The sequence below is a fragment of the Hoplias malabaricus genome, chromosome 3 (assembly GCF_029633855.1).
Source record: "Hoplias malabaricus isolate fHopMal1 chromosome 3, fHopMal1.hap1, whole genome shotgun sequence".
Classification (NCBI taxonomy): domain Eukaryota; kingdom Metazoa; phylum Chordata; class Actinopteri; order Characiformes; family Erythrinidae; genus Hoplias; species Hoplias malabaricus.
Window position 1 is genome coordinate 18285964 of NC_089802.1, and position 17403 is coordinate 18303366.

The window sequence follows — 17403 nt, forward strand, 5'->3', positions numbered from 1 at the left end:
TTTATTTATTTATTTATTTATTTTATTTAAGTTGTCTCAGTATTTGTTATATAGATGTAGACTGTTATTACTGTTTTATTGCTTGCTTATTTTAGAGTCAAGCCAGTAGGTCCCAGCAATGTACTATCCATGGCCCAGTTGCGTACCTTGCCCCTTGGAGATCAGGTCAAGACCTTGATGAAGAATGGTAAATTGACTTAAGCTGGAGTTACACTACACTATTTTTAGTCCAATTTTTACCCCTGATTTGACCAAGGTTCTGCTCCTTCTCTTTCTGAATCTACACAAATAGCAGTAACAATAACTGCGGTCAGTTGTACATCCATAATCACCTGTATCTCCTAAGAAAACGTATGTGTGTAGTTTAGGATTTTGGGGTTGAAATGTGTATCATCTCCAGTGGTGAAATATATGCCAGATATTTTTACAATCTCTGTAAAAATCGGCAAAAACACAGTGTAGTGTGAGATACTCAGTCAGTTTATAATCTGCTCCGAATTTAAAAGTTATGTAGTGTCTCCAAACATTTAGGGATTCATATTGGAAACATTTTTACCAACAAAGACTGGTCAGGGTGTTTTATTCCACCTGTTTTTGTTCAGTTAAGGTCATGCCATTTGCCAACCTAATGGGACTGCTTGCATCAGGTACAGACTCCACTGCAGTACTGCGATGCATACAGCAGGTGGCACTGCTCGTCCAGGGGAATTGGGTTGTCAAAAGGTGAGTATGTCTTTACTTTCTCTTTTATATCTTTTGACCCGGTGTGATATTTGGAAGTTACAAATACAGTGAGGGGATTCACGTATTTATATGTGCACACATGCCACACTCATTTTGGGTGGGTTTCTGAAATTATTTCCAACTGTTATACTTTCCAGTGATGTTCTGTATCCCAAGTCCACCTTCAGTCCACATAGTGGGGTGCCAGCAGAGGTGCTCTGTAGGGGTCGAGACTTTGTGGTAGGATCTGAATAAGCACATTTTTACTAATAAATATGAACTATGAAACATATTACATAACACTTCACTTTTTAGCAGTAGTTTCACTCTCAAAAAGTCCAACCTTAAAAAGCTTATTTAATCAATTTTGTCTTTACCCCCCATGTAGATGTGGAGATTCACACACGAACGTTCACTGATGAGAAAAGAGATCACTGCTATCATAAAGGTTTGTATAATTAACTGTCCTATATAAAAGAAAAACCAAAATGATGTGATGGAGTTACCATGATAATTTAAAATATTTTCTTAAATATTGTATGATTTGATTATATATTTGATGCTTATATGATTGTATTACAAGGTTTTAATGAAATGTAAAGAGAACAGGGTGTCAGCATAAAATTTTATGTGCATAAAGGCAACAAAGCATCTTATGATATATGTAAACACAACAGTATAATCATCCATAACATATACAGAGACAGAGCAGAGGGGGTACAGCACAAAAAGGGAGCCCACATAGAGAGATTCTAGTCATTTTTTCAGAATCATGACGCCGATACATCCTATGCAAAAAATTAAACATTTTGTTCATGGACATTAATAAATGTACTATTGTGGAAAATCCAATTACAGATATTTGACCGTTTTTAATCACTAAATATGAACTCTAAATCTTTTTCCAAGTGTAGTTTTAATGTATCATAATGTGAGGATTTAGTGTTAAATAGAATAGTCTATACTTGTTTTACCACTCTTCTGTTGTGACTGAATAAAATGTCTAATTTGAAAAAATGTATAAAATCAGCACTAGAAAGGCCAAAGGCAGTTTTAAGCTGTTCAAATTGGTGCAAAATTTTGTCTGTGAATAGCCCTGAAAAATCTGATTAAACCCTTTGGTTTCCAGTTTCACAGCTCAATACTTTTAATATGAGGGGTAGATCAGGGTTCAAAGTGATTGGAGACCATACGGAAATACAATTAGGGATATTCATATATTTTCTAATATCTCTCCAAGAAAGTAGCGTATTGTAAACTATAAAATTGTCAAAATTATAAATTAAAGTTAGGGCGCTTATTGGTCTCGGATGACAAGTAAAAGCTTCAATACTGACCCACAATGAGACTAGTCTATTTGAAAATCAACTACACATCTGTTTTACCTGAGATGCCTAGAAATTTCATACTTGGCAAAGATATTCCAACTGAGAGTTTCCTTAGCTGTGGGTTTGGAATGCCCACCCTTGTTTCTTCATCATCATCTTGGTAGGTGGCAGCAGAATTTTATGAAGAATGTCTGAGTACATTTGTCTATTCATCTTTCTTTCAAATATATGAAGCATGCTAGAGCCGTATGCTGAAAAACAGCCCCACACCATGATGGTTCCCACCTCCAAACTTCACTGTTGGTATGGTGTATTATGGCATCCAAAGAGTTCAATTTAGGTTTCATCTGACCAGACTATATTCTCCCAGTGTTTCACAGGCTATTCTAAATTTGTTAAGCAAACTTTAAATGCATTTCAACATTTTATCTTCAGCAGTAGAGACATACATACATGCATACAGACCATGGTGGTTGAGTGCATTACTTACTCTTTTCTCTGAAACAATTGTACCTGCTGGTTTCAGGTCTTTCTGTAGCTCTCCAAGTGGTCTTTGGTTCTTGGACACTCTTGTGTCTGAAACATTGTAGTGGCCAGTTTATGGCCCCAACAATGTTCACTGGAAACTTCAGCAGTTTAGAAAATCTTCTGTAATCGCAATTATCGCAATGCAATAAGTGGGTTTTTTTTTTAAGAACTTATTCTATTTTCTGTGATTGATGGATGAATTAAAAATCAAGCCGAACAATCAGAGCACCATTGTCATGGTTACAGACATAACCAACACTGAGGACTAAAATGTGGAGGTTAAAGGAAATATAATTTCTTTTAATGAGAGGAGTAACATGCAGAAGCAGAGCCTCAAACTCACCCAGTTACCTTCAGAAACACTGCTGAACTCCCTGTGTTGTTCTGGAGACTTTGGGGGAATTCAGTGTGTGTTGTTTTGGTGGAGTGTTTACAGTAAAATGACAAATTAATCATTGTTCTTGCTCAATAAATGTATTTATTCTTCCTCTTTTAGCTTCTTCCCGTGATTTCAGAGTGCTGTTCACATCCGTTTTTTACCTGTAAATATTTCGCACTCTGTGTGAAAAGACCTTAAAGTTGCGAAGGTCTTGAGAGAGCTCACTGGTTTTACCCATCATGAGATGTTTCTTGTGTGGCACCATGGTAATGAGACCCCTTATTTTAGGCCATCAGTTCGACCAGCTGATTTTCATTTGCAATTATGTGGCAGGATTGCTTTCTAATTACTGATTCGTGGCTTTTTGCACCACTCATTCATGTGTTCATTATTTTTTTTCCCTGTGTCATTTCTCATTATTACACACAATTCAAAGTACATCCATGGTTAGATTTTTTTCCCCTCTAATTTAATTAAATTAATTAATACATTTTTTTATTTCTTTATTTATTGCGTGTGTGGATTGAATGGGTTGTTTCTGACAACTGGTAAGGTATAATTAATCTGGTATTCATGTGAATAGCACCTTTTAGAAATATATATTTACTTAGATAATTGGTGATGTGTTCAATACTAACTTCACCAGCTGTATATTTATGGATTGTCATGGTATACATTATACAAAAATGTAAAGTGGACTTTTTATTTTTTGTGTGTGGTTTTGTACTTTTTGTCTCTTTCTTCATTATTATCAATGATAGATAGTATTGAATTTACAGCACTGATATTACATGTTGATCAAATTTTCTCCGAGATTTTATTCATTCTCTCTTTCAACTTTTCTCTCTCTTTTTTTCCTCCCTCCCCAGCTGCCTCCTGAGGATGTAAAGGAGTTCCTAGACCAGATGGCTGTTCCCCGAACTAACAGAGGCTGGGAATTCCTGTTGCCTACTGACCATGACTTTGTCAAGAAGCACCCTGATGTAGCTCAAAGGCAGCACATGCTCTGGATGGGCATTCAGAACAAGTAAATTTTATGTTTGTTGATTGCCATAAAACCTAGTTCTTCATTTGTGATGACTAACACATTTTATATTTTGTAGTGAAAGCCAATAATTGACTGTTGTTACAGGTTAGAAAAAGTCTTCAACTTCTCGAAGGATGACTTCCTGCAGAAAAAGGATACTCAAACAGGTATCACATCAGTACATTTGTGTTTATATGTACAACGTGTTTAAATAATAGTAGGATATGTTACTAAATTTGTTTTCTTAGAATCGCAGTATATCAGTGGTGAACAACGGCTGAAGGTTGCTCGAGAAAATGCCCGGCAACAGCAGGTCTCTCTGCAGAAGGACTTGGATGCCAGAAGACTGAAAGCATCTAATATGTCTTCTGCCCCCATTGGAACTGAAGCAACTGTGCGAATTAAAGAAGAACCTATGAGTGATCCTGAGGAGTCTATGGACACATCCAGTGCTCTCCTGAATGGTTCACTCAATGGTTACCCTTCTGCAGAGTCACCTAATATGGACCCCCACAGTGACCATGGGGTTGGACAGACTTCTATCCCAGAGCTCCAAGATTTTGTACGGAACACTTTCAGAAAGCACTTTGTGCTGTGTCTCAGTGAGGTCAAACGTCTGTTCAACCTACACCTCGCCAGCCTGCCGACAGGCCACTGCCTGTTTGGCCATGTCACTGATCGTATGCTCCAGGACACAATTCTCCACAGCAACTGCAAACAGATACTTGTGCCTGTGAGTACACAAAGGCCCTGAATTACCAGCCTGAAAAGTTACAACTGAAAATCATCTGCCAATTCATATATGAGAGTAGTATGATTATTTTACAAATGTTGGAACACTGTGCAAAATGTTATAAAAAATACAAATGACGAAAATCATTAAACCCAGTATTTTATTGACAGTAGTACAAAGACATATTTTAAATGTTGAAACTCTTAATGACAACAGCACTTTAAAAAAAATTTAGGACATGAACTGTGGAAACTGGTTACTGTAGTTTTAAAAGTGAAATGTTTTCCCATTCTTGTTTTATATAGGATTTCAGTTATTCAACAGCTTGCTGTTTTTGTTAGTATTTATGCTTTCGCAATACACCAGTTGTTTCCAGGTGGGGGGACAAGTCTGGATTAGTTTAACACCCAGATTTTTAGTAAAGAGCCATGCAGAATGTGGATTGGCCTGATATTACTGAAATAACATGACATCTGGAAGGCAGCATGTTTCTCCAAATGTGTATATATATTTCAGCATTAACAGTGTCTTCACGGATGTGCAAATCACCCATGCCATGTGCACTAATGCACCTCCAAACCATCATCGATGTTGGCTTTTGAACTGTGCACTTTTATTTCACATTTCACATTTGTTTCACTACAGGACACGTTTCACTCTTGCATCAGTTCATTTTAATTGGGCTAGTGAAGGTCATGACATTTCTTGAAACTGTTGTTTATGGTTTCTTTGCATGGATTTCAGCTTTTGTTTGTGAATACAACAATGAAGTATGATCACAGACGGTAGTTTGGTCAAATGTTTCTGAGCCCATGCAGTGATTTCCACTGCAGATACATGTCTGTTTTTAATTCAGTGCCACTTTGGGCCAGGAAGATCAGAGATATCATGTACTCTACCTATCTAGATATATGATATCATGTACTCTACATGAAGGAATTCCCATGTTCTTTGCTATTTTTTGATAAACCTAGTTCATGAAAAGTTTTACTATTTGCCCACACAGTGTTTTACACACCCCATGGTCCCTCCCCATATTCAGAAAGACTCACCCTCTCTGACATGCACTTTTTGTACCCAGTCATGCCACTGACCTTGTAATTGCCATCCAATTTTAAATGAACAAATATCTTTCAAAATGCAGTAACAGTTCTCAATTTTTAAATTTGATATATTGTTAATTAAGTGTAACGTTTAAATGGTGTGTGCATAATTTTAACTATGTTTTAATTTGCATTTAGCACTGTGTCCCTAATTTTGTGCAAACTGGGTTTTCCATTTGTTCAAGCCTTAGTTTTGAATGAAGAAATGAAAAACTTAAATCTACATGGCAGTTCAACCCTAAATGCTTTGGGCTTGGCCTAATATGTTTAGATGTTGCACTCATTAGTCTGTAGCTTAATCCAGTTCTGTTTGGGTTTAAGGTGTAATCCTTTATTCTGGTCTTAGGGTATACTGGGTAGGGCAGAATGACGGGTGTTACATAACTGCTATTCTTGGTGACAAAGCCCATTACTGTTAAGACTTGCCTAATGCCAGGGATTGGGGAGGTATCTCTTGAATACAAGAGAAATGTGTGTTTGTACAAGTGCTTGACTCTTCAGAGGTCTTCCTTTTCAGTTCTTTCCTCTTCAAATGATGAAAGTATTTTATGTGGGGAAATGTGCTTTCCTATACTTTTAAAACAATCTGGGAAAAAATAGCAGTCCTTTCCATGCATGTTATTTCTGATGTTTTATACCTTTATTTTACACAACAGTGCCTTTTTGTTTGTATTGTCTTTGCCATTAAAGGGTGTGCTTATCAATGCTCATCTTAATACCAGTTCATATATCATTAGTGGTGTAGTTTTTATAGAGATTAATTAAAACGTTTGAATGTTTTTGTTATTAAACATTTTTTTTTTGTCTCTGTTGTGCAGTTTCCTCCTCAAAGCAGTGCTAGTGCCGATGAACAGAAGGTCTTTGTCTTGTGGGAGAGTGGTGAAACCTTTGATAAGGTAATGGCTCACAATAATTTGTACTTGCACAATGTCTTTAACTATTATTTAATGTGTAGTATTTTGTTTATAAGATTCTATAGTCATTTGATCATGAAGACGAATGGCTGAACTTTCAGTACACATTCTTGTTGGCTGTTTATATTAAAATCAGTCTAATCTAGTTGCTTTTAGAACTGCCTTGTCATTTTGGCTCAGGTTCAGATCTGAAATTACTTTCAATATTTTCCCATATAGCACCGCCAGACTCTATTTGAAATTTTCATGAAGAATTACAGAGTACGAAGAAACATTATCCAAAGTCGACTTACACAGGAGCTTGGCGATGCCGTTACCAAATCTGATGTGGACAGACTACTCAAGGTATCAGCAGAACTTTATAAACAGCATTTTAAAGGGCCTGAGCATGCCTTTAACTCCCATTTTTGGTAATGCCTAGTGTTCCTTAACTTTTATTTATTTATTTATTTTTTTAAATCTGTTGTAGGAATGCTGTGTCAGCTTAGGAGGAATGTGGTACCTGAAAGGCACAGTGCAGTCCTGACAGCAAGGAGAGGGATCCTAGGGACCCTGTGAATCAAAAAAAAAATTCTCCCTTCGAGTTTGGTGAGAGTAAACTCACCATGGAGAGATGGAGCAGACACACGAAACAATCACTGCCCTCAGCTGGCAAAGCTCAGCTGTGGAGGACAGAGAGGTCCATTTGCTGCTCTAGAACATTGCTTTGTTTACCTTTCTGGACACATATCCGAGCATAACCAAAATATGAGCTAACAGAAGCTTGCAGAACACCTCAATTCATAAAAAGGGCTGGATGTCCACTTGATCCTATGGAAATGTCTAGTGAAATTATAAAATGAGGAATAAGTATGTGCAAAGGGCATAACAGATTTTTTTTTTTCCTCACGATTTCCTTTTTTGAAAGTTTAGGTATTACTAATAAATGAGTACATTTTATCTTGTTTGCGGCCTTTGAGAAATGTAATAGGACTTAATTGACTGTGAGAGGTTGAGGTGCTGTTTATGCTCCTCATCTCAGGTTTTATATAAAGTTGACGGTTGGGTTTTTTTTGTTTTTTATTTTTTTTTTTTTTTTAGCTAGAATATATGATAAGATTATACTGTACCGTTCCGAGAGGAAAAGGGCACCAGATCATGTGATTTCATTGGTTCTGAACGTGTAAAATACTGATTCTGATTTTGTTTATTAACACTTACTCTATGCATATTTGTGCTCTTTCTTTCATTTGAAATGTTTACATTTCTTCTCAAAGTAAGAAACAGTAGACGTAAAGCTTTGACTCCATGAGAATGGCCCTAGGATTAAGTGGACTGGACATGGAGCATTTACGCACAGCTAATATAAAGGAAAAAGAAAAAAATAACCCTCCTGTGGGCAGTAAGTTATGGTGTAATTATGGAATGTTGTACTGGTTTACTGCAAAGAATCTTGACTGAAGGCATAAGCATTTAAAACTGCAGCATTCTGACTATTCTTATGTGGCCTTTCAGACTGTAGTCCCTGAATATAAAACAGCTAGGCCATGAGGTTAGGTAGTAGATTTGAAACTGATGCAAATTTGATTAAATCCTTAAATCTCAAGAAAGCATTTGTCAGGACAGCAGTCTGTATTTTTATTTTACACCATTGCTGTGTTCTGGGAGTGCAGTGTAAAGTCTGTTTCTGGCTTGCTATGATGGTCTATGTTTTGAGGAGTCGTGTTTAGTGTTACAGTTGGAGTGTGAGTTTGTGTATGATTTTGTCAGTGTCATATGAGGTGAAACTGAGGATTTCTGCAATCGGTGCTGGATAGTGTGGGCTTAAGAGACAGTGTGACTCTGAAATGCTTTTTAGGACAAGAGAAAGTGCCTCCAAATTATTCAGGGGAAATATCATTATCATTTTTGTTATGACTGGAACATTAACAATGAAGCCCTTTCTTTCCTAACAGAAGGCTGTTTATTATTGTTCAAGATATCTTGGTTCTTTGAACCTGTTCATCAGTTTGAAACATTCCATATTGTCAGAAATTCATCTTTAGGTATGAATATATGGACACAGTCACAAAGGAGTTTTAACCTAAATGTGGACATAAGCTATTTGATTTGGATATCATGATGCTCAATAATAAACACTGCAACCTACTTCTGCTTTCATTCTGTGTGTAGAGTTTATTTTGCAGCCATATTTTGTTGACGCCACAACCCGAAATACTTTTGTCACTTGTAATACTGTTTTTTATTGTTTTAATTAATTTGTGCTGTAGATTTGAATAATCTCTTACACTTAATATGTGAAATAGCATTCGTTATTTTTGAAACCACAAATATAATTAAAAATGCTGTAATTTTTACATATTACATTACACTGCAGATCAATAACTTCAAAATGTTATCACTGCTTCACAAATATGTAGCACTTAATATAATGTTACCCTTTCCAATTCCATTCATTATTCAGTATTTTTAGCTTGCCATTTAAAATCATAATATGGTTAACATATTTCTCTTTTTTTTTTTTTTTTTTTTTTTTTAAATCTTACAGTCTATCTTAGAAATCTCACTCACAAACACTTTGGGGCAAGTGCAGAAAACCTGTAATATAAAATTACATGAAATTGTTTAAATATATAATTTAACTAAATAAACACTTTTATAGTTGTCCAATTGTTTGAAAAATACAACAGTGCATTCAAAATAAAAAGTGTTAGATGTTTTTTTTTTCGATATAAACAATTTTGATTAAATTATTTTTTTGGAATAAATTATTATTAATTTTTACTTTCCTATATATTTTGATATTTGAAGTCTTATATTTTTCAATTGCAGATTTTCAGCACTGTTGTATTTTTCAAAGTTCAATCTCAAGATTTGAACTTTCAGTTTCAGATTTTTTCTTTCAAATGAACTAAATTTTTTACCCTAACATACCTCCATACAATTCATGTCATCCTGCCTAATAAAGGCATTCGCAGGAAGTAAAATGTAAAGTAATTTTAGATGATTTATTTTGTTTTGTTTTATGATATAAAATTTAAACATTACATCCATTCAGTGTTAAATAATTGTAAACACTGCACAAATGGAAAAGAAACGTATGGTTGCATTTTTTTTCTTGATAATTTAAATCGACTCAATGCAAAGAAATTGTTCAAATGAATAATTAATGTGTCAGGTACTCAAGTCAGAGACCAGCTTTAAAGAGGTTTATCTTTGAAAGTACATTTAAAGGATAAGAACACTGACATTACACACAGTAAATGACACAATGACAAAAAAATCTATTAAAATGGTTGTGTGGCGTGGAGCTGTGAAACTGTATCCCATTAAAATAACAGCTTATGTTTTATAATTGTTAAATAATTATGAAATATATTGCAGTTTTTAATTGCTACTCCAATGTTTAAGATCTATCAGAGTGCATGCAATATCAAGGAATTAGGGACAATTATTAACCAGAGAGGAAAATAGGCAAAAACTCTATATAAACAAATGTGTCTACTCATTAGTTTTCTGTAAACACATCATCCTCTTCAGGGTTGCAGAGGGTCCAGAGCCTACCCGCAGGTTGGCAGGTTGGATGGAGTGCCAGGCCGTCACACACGTCACTCACATCTATGTCCTCATTTGCACAGCCAATTCACCCACCAGTATTAATTTTCTGGACTGTTGGAGGACACTGCAATACCCGGGGAACACCCTCAGACAAAGTGAGAACACACAAATCCTCAAAGTGTGACCCAAGGCGGTGATTGAAACAATGTATACAACCTCCTAAACATGGAGATGTGAGTCATCAACACTAAGGTTCTGCCACCATGCTATCCAGGGATAAATAAATAATAATATAGATATCAGAGTGGTAAATGTGATGTTAAAAGTGGTAAAATACACTAGTCATGGAACAATACATATTTACATTTTGTCAAACCTTGCCACAAACAAAGTTACAAAAATCAGCTTAGACTAAAAGCAGGGAAAATTCTAATATTCTCTCTATAATCAGCTAACTCTACCTTTGAGGCTATATCCATAATTCAGGGTTATATATATCAGAATTAATAAATGAATAGTCTGAAATAAACAAATCCATTAGGAATACACATTAAATGTTCTTCTTAGCCAACACTTTACAATCAAGATCCTCTTGTTTTATTTACTCTCTAAAATATTAATCAAATAATATTTATTATCTACTAGTACACATTCTCTATTGGTTATACCACTGCCAAATAAATGTATGTAGCTGCTGAGTTTTGTTTTGGGACATGCATAAATAAAGTCTAAATAAAGTTTCACAATGCTTTTAAAAATCTAAGACTAAGGAAAAAGAATCTCCAGTGTGTGCCTAAATTTGATTTACGTAATTTTGTACAATTTGCCGAACAAGATAAGATATCTCTTATTTGTTTCACATTTAAATCCCTTTAAGGTTCCTGTTCGCCTTCTCAGCACTTGATTATATGTGAACCACACACTGGGACACTTGCCAAGTCCTTCTAGAGGACAAACCTAAGAGGCTTGTATAGAGAAGGCATCATGGTGCATTACAGAATTAACAGAACCTGGCCTAGTTCTCCTATATATTCTCCTTGATCTTTTGAATACAGGTAAATATCTCCTGGAAAAGCACTTTGTACTCAGGCTGTGGAACACTGTCTTGTGTACTGACAACCTGGGAGCATATGTGCTCAACTGTAGGTGGGGTTAGGCACTGAAATGGGGCTGTTTGCACAGCTTTATGGCTCTGTGACTGTGACCCCTCTTGGAAGCAGCGCAAAAGGTCATTGTATTTTCTCTGCAAGGCGCTGTACTCAGCATCCACTTCGTTTAGTAGGGAGATGCCCGGGGGGTACTTTGCTGTCTCCGAATGCCCGATAAAAACATTAGCATTCCCTGTGTTCCTCAGGGCATTGTCCTCACTATGGGTCTCCCTCAGTTGCCTCTCGCTGCAGCAGCGTTTGAGTATATGGTTTCTTGGCCACTTCTCACAGGTATCTTCCTCTAAGGCGAGGAACTCTGTGTCTGGCAGCAGAAGCATTTGGGACCAGCTGTTCCAGCTTGAGGCCGAACGCCACAGCTGCCTGAGCTCCTCAACTTCAGCCTCCAGCTCAGCAAGACGAGCCTTATACCCTTCCAGCAGAGTCAAACGTGGTTCCAAGTTGCTGATCTCTTGAGCCAGAACTTCAGCGTCCCGTTCCACAGCCTCCCTCAGGGTACGCTCTGCATCCAGTTGAGTCTGCAGTGTCTCTACAGAGTGCAGAAGGGCAAAATGCTCATCCTCTTCGTCATTCTCTTCTACAGAGGGAATGCTTGCAGGAACAAAGAGCACAGAGTGTTCAAAGTCTGTGCACCTGTGTGAAATAAACAGTATAGTGAAAACTAGAGACATTACCCAAGATATAAAATGTGCAAGAGAATTGTGAAAGTGCGTATGTTTATATTAGATTACTATTCATATGTATGCTGGATTAAAATGAGAGTATGTGACATAAATAAAAATATTTAGTTGAATTTTCTGCTTAGATATGTCTTTTTTTTGTCCAAATGTAAAAAGTAGACAGAAAAATAATGAGACACAAAAAAACATGTAGGAATGGTGTCTGTTTCAATACAATAAAATATTTACTTGTGTGACTGGGGCTCTTTCTCCTTCCAGCAATTAAGTGTGTTGGTACTGGCTGTCCACTGGGGCTCCAGCACATCCACTTTGGTCCTATCAGATGGAACAGCTTTCAAAATTTCCACCTCCCTTTTCAGCTCTTCCACCTGACACTGCAGGCTGTTTATAGTTTCTATGAGCCTTCAAACAAGAACAGCATCTTGGTTACAACCCTTTTAATTCACAGTTTTCTTGAGCAGAATTTAAGGAACATAACTATGCTGTATTTTGTAGGTTTTCTGTAGCATCAACTGGAACCAAACCAAAACTTTTTGTTTTTCTTTTGTTTTTCAATAATGTAATTCAATATATAAAGATCACAAGTTTGCCTCAAGTAGTGTTTTTTACCTTTAAGACCACATTTACATTTTTTGCACCTTGGGGGAGTAACTACACTGTACAGTCATCTTATTTTCTGGAACGGCATGTAGGTGTCACATCCTGGCCCAGTCTTGTCTGTTTTCCCCACCATGTGCTCATGTTGCACATGCCTCTGTTTGTTGTTGTTCCTGTCTCTGCCCTAGTACCACCATAGTCCTGCCTCTGTCTCATTATTGTCTCCAGGTGTTCCTCGTTTGTCTTGTCCTGATATACCCCTGTGCTTTGAGTGCTCCTTTGTCTGGTGTTGTGTGTGTAGATATATGTTATTCTGTCTCTGTGTCTCCCATGTCTATGCCGGTTCATGTCTCCTGTCTGTCTTTGGTTAGTTCATAGTTTAGTCTTGCCTAATTTCCATGTATCTACCCATGTTTATTTTGATTCTGTCTTTTGTTAAATAAAATCCTTGCATGTACGTCTGCCTCCCTCGTCCTCCCTGCGCAGCCGTGACAGTAGGTCATGGAACTGTGCATTTTATAATGATATACGTAATTATGTCAATTTGGATTGTTCTAGCCGACCATTTGAAAAATTCCCAGATGTAAAGGGGCCCTGTTTGAAAAACATCAGGTTTTGATACATATTCCAAAAAAACTTGTTTAAGCATGCTTTAAATCAGATCATAACAATGACAGTGGCTTCTCATTGCCTTCTGTCTCATAAGACCTGCCTTACCCATTGATCTTAAGCTGGGCGGAGCGGTTGTCTCGGACAAGTCTCTGATTGCTCTGCTCCAGGTCTCGTGCAGTGGCATCCAGCTGTTCATAGACTTTAGCATGCTGATCATTCATTGACCTGAGCAAGACCACCTGCTTAGATAGATACTGAAAAAGAACCAAAAGCGTATGAAAAACTAGAGCTATTGTCATCTGAATTTATTACTGATATATAGTTGCTTTCCAATCAAAAACATGTATCTCCCAAGATAGTAACTTTACAGGAGAAGGAAAAAACTTTCAGTGGAAGTCAGTGTAAATCAGATTTTATTCCAAGTAATTTTGGAGCGTCTCAATTGGTCCATTTATCATGAAATTTTCACACAGTGTGAAGGACATCTGCTGTGTTCAATTGACTATTAAATTAAAAATCAACTAAATGGAGATACATGATTTTGATTGGGAGTAATATACTGTAGTTCTAGACTCCAGTCTCAGAACAAAGATGTGTTTTATCTACTTCTGTCTTCTCTAGGATTTCACCATTGATCTTGGTCTTAATTTAATTCTTCTGTTTAAACCTGATTTTTAACTCAAAGCCAATTTATTAAATGTATATTTGTTTTAGGTACATTTTTCAGAAGTTGAAAAGAATATTTGGTAATACTTTAAAATAGGGCTAATAGACACAAAAAAATTCATAAATGGTTTATAATCTGTTTATTACATTGTTATTAATTAGTTTGTAAAGACATTAAAGGTCACTAATAATAATTTAAAAAAAATTAAATAAAAACAACAGTGACCTTTTTTTTTCTTTTATCTATTTCTGAAACGGTCATGGTAAAGACATAAGAGTGTGAATTTCTTGTTAAGGCACACATCACATTAACTTCAATGTTTAAAAAACATTCTATCAGTCGTTAATTGATTGTACTTGGTGTTTAAATGGTTAAACGTATTAACATATATGTGCTGAAGCTGGCAGGTTTAATGTTGACTGATGGAAAACACTAAATATCTGAATATAATATCTAAATATCTGGCAAGATTTAAAGTTTAACCATGTAGATTAATGTGGGTTCCCTATTTGGCAAACAAGAGGTCACTGTTACCCTTTCTATCTATGTGTTATAAATTACTAAGTATGAATTGTAATGTATTTATAGTCTAATTAGTAAACATTAATAAACAGTTTGTAAACCATGTTTATATTTTTATAAGTGTAGTCATATATAAGTAGCCTTATTTTAAAGTGGTACCTAATATGATTTGGATTTGATCCCAACTAGTAATTTTCTTGAAATTTACTTTACATTCACAAGGTGGTCTTAACTACATTGTGTGCAAAAAAATATGACATATATGTGTCATATATGAAAATATGAATATTTTCAGCCCCTGATGCCAAACTGCACAAGCAGGGATGTGGCAGACTTGGCTACAAATCGCCTAACACCTATCTCCACCTGTCTAACCTGTGCCTGCCACCCGTGTTCCCTCACCTCAGCCGTCAAGTCTGCATACTTCAGCTTATTAATAACCCCTGTTCCTGCCTTAATAAACACTACTGCCTGATTCAGAGAATAAAATATGCAGAATCATTCTTGTCCAGGTTTAGCTGTGTTATTTGTGGTCAAATCTGATAGCATGATCTTCAGAGCATGTTACAAACCATGCTGATATTCATCAATTGCACCTCTTCATGCCCTGAGGCTGATTCATCAACTGCTCTCAAATCTCCACTTGTTACCAAGTTTAAGAAAGATTCATTAATCTGACCCTGAGTATCTTGTCAAATGTTCATATCTGTGCTCATGTTTAAACAACTTTAATTAGGAAACACTATTTATGCTTAGCCTTCACCTACAGAGTAATGCTAATGTTTGTTTTCAGCCTTTTTTTTGTCTGCATTCTCTACTTATTTTTGTCAGTGATTATATCCATGATATATTTTATGTGTTGCTGACACTGATTTTTTTTCCCTGAATTTTCATTTGCCCTTTATAAACCATCATGCTTAATCCACCGCATGGCAGAAGCAATTTATATCTTTATGACCTTGAGATAATCTGTTAATCTAAGCACCTGTGCACATTAGCCATCAGAATCTTTGCCCTGTGACATGATGGCATTAAAATCACAATGACGCAATACTGCATTCACTTCCTTAAAGACCTTTTATCACACTTCTGTTTTAGTACCTCTAGTTCCTGTCGTTGCTCTTGGTTGGTGGCGTACATCTGCTGGAGAGCTTGCTCCAGATCATGGTTTCTCTCCAGGAGAGTTTTACCCAACTCAGCAGCCAAATGGAGATCTGTGCACAGAAAGAGTGTGTCTGATTAAGTTCTGACTTGCAGTTAAGACACATTAATTTTAAAGCAAGTATAAGTTATATGTAAACAAAACTTTATGGAAATTTATGACCAGAGGTTCAGCTCAGTCAGTTTAATGCAATAATGTGGCAAGTCATTTTAAGACTAAAACTTATCTCTGCATATCCAAACAGCTGTTAGCAGAGCACCTTTGTCTTTTCAGTGCTCTTAATATGTGAATGTGCTGACTAGACACAGGATGTGGTATAAACCAAACTCTCAAACACTGTGTCACTGTGGTGGTATCTTCGAGGTTTTTAAGTTATGTTGATCACCAGGACTTAAAACATTTTGTTTCATTTTACACAGTTCTACAATTAAAGTTTAGAAATATGCACCTCGCCTTCTGGAGAATGTAATGAACTTTTAGGGAAGAAAACTGGACATTTAAACCACTGTTGTAACGTTATAGGTACATGCACCTTTAATGACAGCGTACCCCTGCCATGTCTTTTTTTCTAAGTGTAAGAGTCAACAACCTATATGGGGCTTTCGCAGAGAAAGAGTGTTAAAAATGCTTTCATAGTAAACAGGACTAGTTCTGAATCACAAACCACACTCCAACTAATCCCAAAAGTACCTTTAACACAGGTCAACTATTCAACAGCTGAGTGCTGGGGGGGCTTTATATCACTCTAGTTGTCACTTGGCATTATGGAAAGCTTAAATTCAAGTTTATCTCTCCTATTTTTTACGTGCTTCTCTATAGAATTTACAGGATCTGTGTTTGGACAGTTGAACATTGTGTACAGTGAGTGTCCCTGAGAGAAACTGATAAATCTCTTGGAAAGTCAGTGCATAAAATTACCTCTTTATTTATGGACGTTACAGACCTTCCGAATGTCATACAAAAGTCAAGACTATGCTTTAGGTCCGTTTTAATTGAATCATGACAATTTTCTTTTGACAGCTTGGCAATTGCTAATTAGTGCCATAAAACACTGCGTAAAATAAAAGATATTACCATGTTCCAGGTCCTGGTGGTCGTACCACGGTTCTTCCTCTTTAATCTCGAACTCCTCCTCGGCTATCATCTCTGTGAGAGCCCTCAGTAACAAACGCGGGAAAAATGCAGCGTAAACATGACGTCTCCGTTAATTCGCCCCGTTCACTAAGGTCACAGTAAGAAGTCTACAGGTCTACAGATGTCCCTCTCTCTCTCTCTCTCTCTCTCTCACACACACACACACACACACACACACACACACACACCTGTCTCAATGCGAACACGTGGCGTGCGCTCTCTGGACCATAGATAACAGTGTGTCTTTCTCTCTCATGGGTGTAAATGCGTTTAAAGCTTACAATTCAACTTGAACAAACAAACGGCAACAAATAAATGCAAATAAAGTAAACTAACAATCTATTATTATCACATTTATAACTTTACAAAATAGTGAATACTGTATGTAAATGCGGGAGACAGGGACATTCAGATAAACAGATAGATGGAATAACCTGCTTCATCTTCCCGTTCCTATGCCTTTATTGATAATACCGTAACATAGAAATGAGAAGGGATGTTTAAAAACCGTTGAGGAATACAGTGTTACACACTGAACAAGCCGTCAATTAAGCTCTGGGTTTTAGTATAGTAGGGCGCCACCTGCTGGAG

The 17403-nt window shown here is 36.5% G+C and overlaps 2 protein-coding genes across 4 annotated transcripts in view; one reads left to right on the forward strand and one right to left on the reverse strand.

The window, feature by feature from the left end:
* Window positions 1-8869, forward strand: part of polr3e (polymerase (RNA) III (DNA directed) polypeptide E) — a 29910-nt gene extending 21041 nt beyond the window's left edge. For all 3 annotated transcript variants that reach the window (XM_066665563.1, XM_066665562.1, XM_066665564.1), the window contains 10 exons: window positions 96-187; window positions 603-723; window positions 882-963; window positions 1112-1171; window positions 3828-3985; window positions 4091-4152; window positions 4234-4718; window positions 6640-6717; window positions 6955-7080; window positions 7205-8869. In XM_066665563.1, coding sequence (XP_066521660.1) covers window positions 96-187; window positions 603-723; window positions 882-963; window positions 1112-1171; window positions 3828-3985; window positions 4091-4152; window positions 4234-4718; window positions 6640-6717; window positions 6955-7080; window positions 7205-7261 — 1321 coding nt within the window. In that variant the 3' untranslated portion in view covers window positions 7262-8869. The remainder of the gene's footprint in view (window positions 1-95; window positions 188-602; window positions 724-881; window positions 964-1111; window positions 1172-3827; window positions 3986-4090; window positions 4153-4233; window positions 4719-6639; window positions 6718-6954; window positions 7081-7204) is intronic.
* Window positions 8870-9850: 981 nt separating this feature from the next.
* Window positions 9851-16930, reverse strand: cdr2b (cerebellar degeneration-related protein 2b). Its single transcript, XM_066666275.1, has 5 exons — window positions 16753-16930; window positions 15618-15730; window positions 13433-13581; window positions 12347-12520; window positions 9851-12071 (listed from the first exon to the last, which is right to left on the reverse strand). The coding sequence occupies exons 1-5, from the start codon at window positions 16820-16822 to the stop codon at window positions 11297-11299; spliced, it is 1281 nt and encodes a 426-aa protein (XP_066522372.1). The 5' UTR covers window positions 16823-16930; the 3' UTR covers window positions 9851-11296.
* Window positions 16931-17403: the final 473 nt, after the last annotated feature.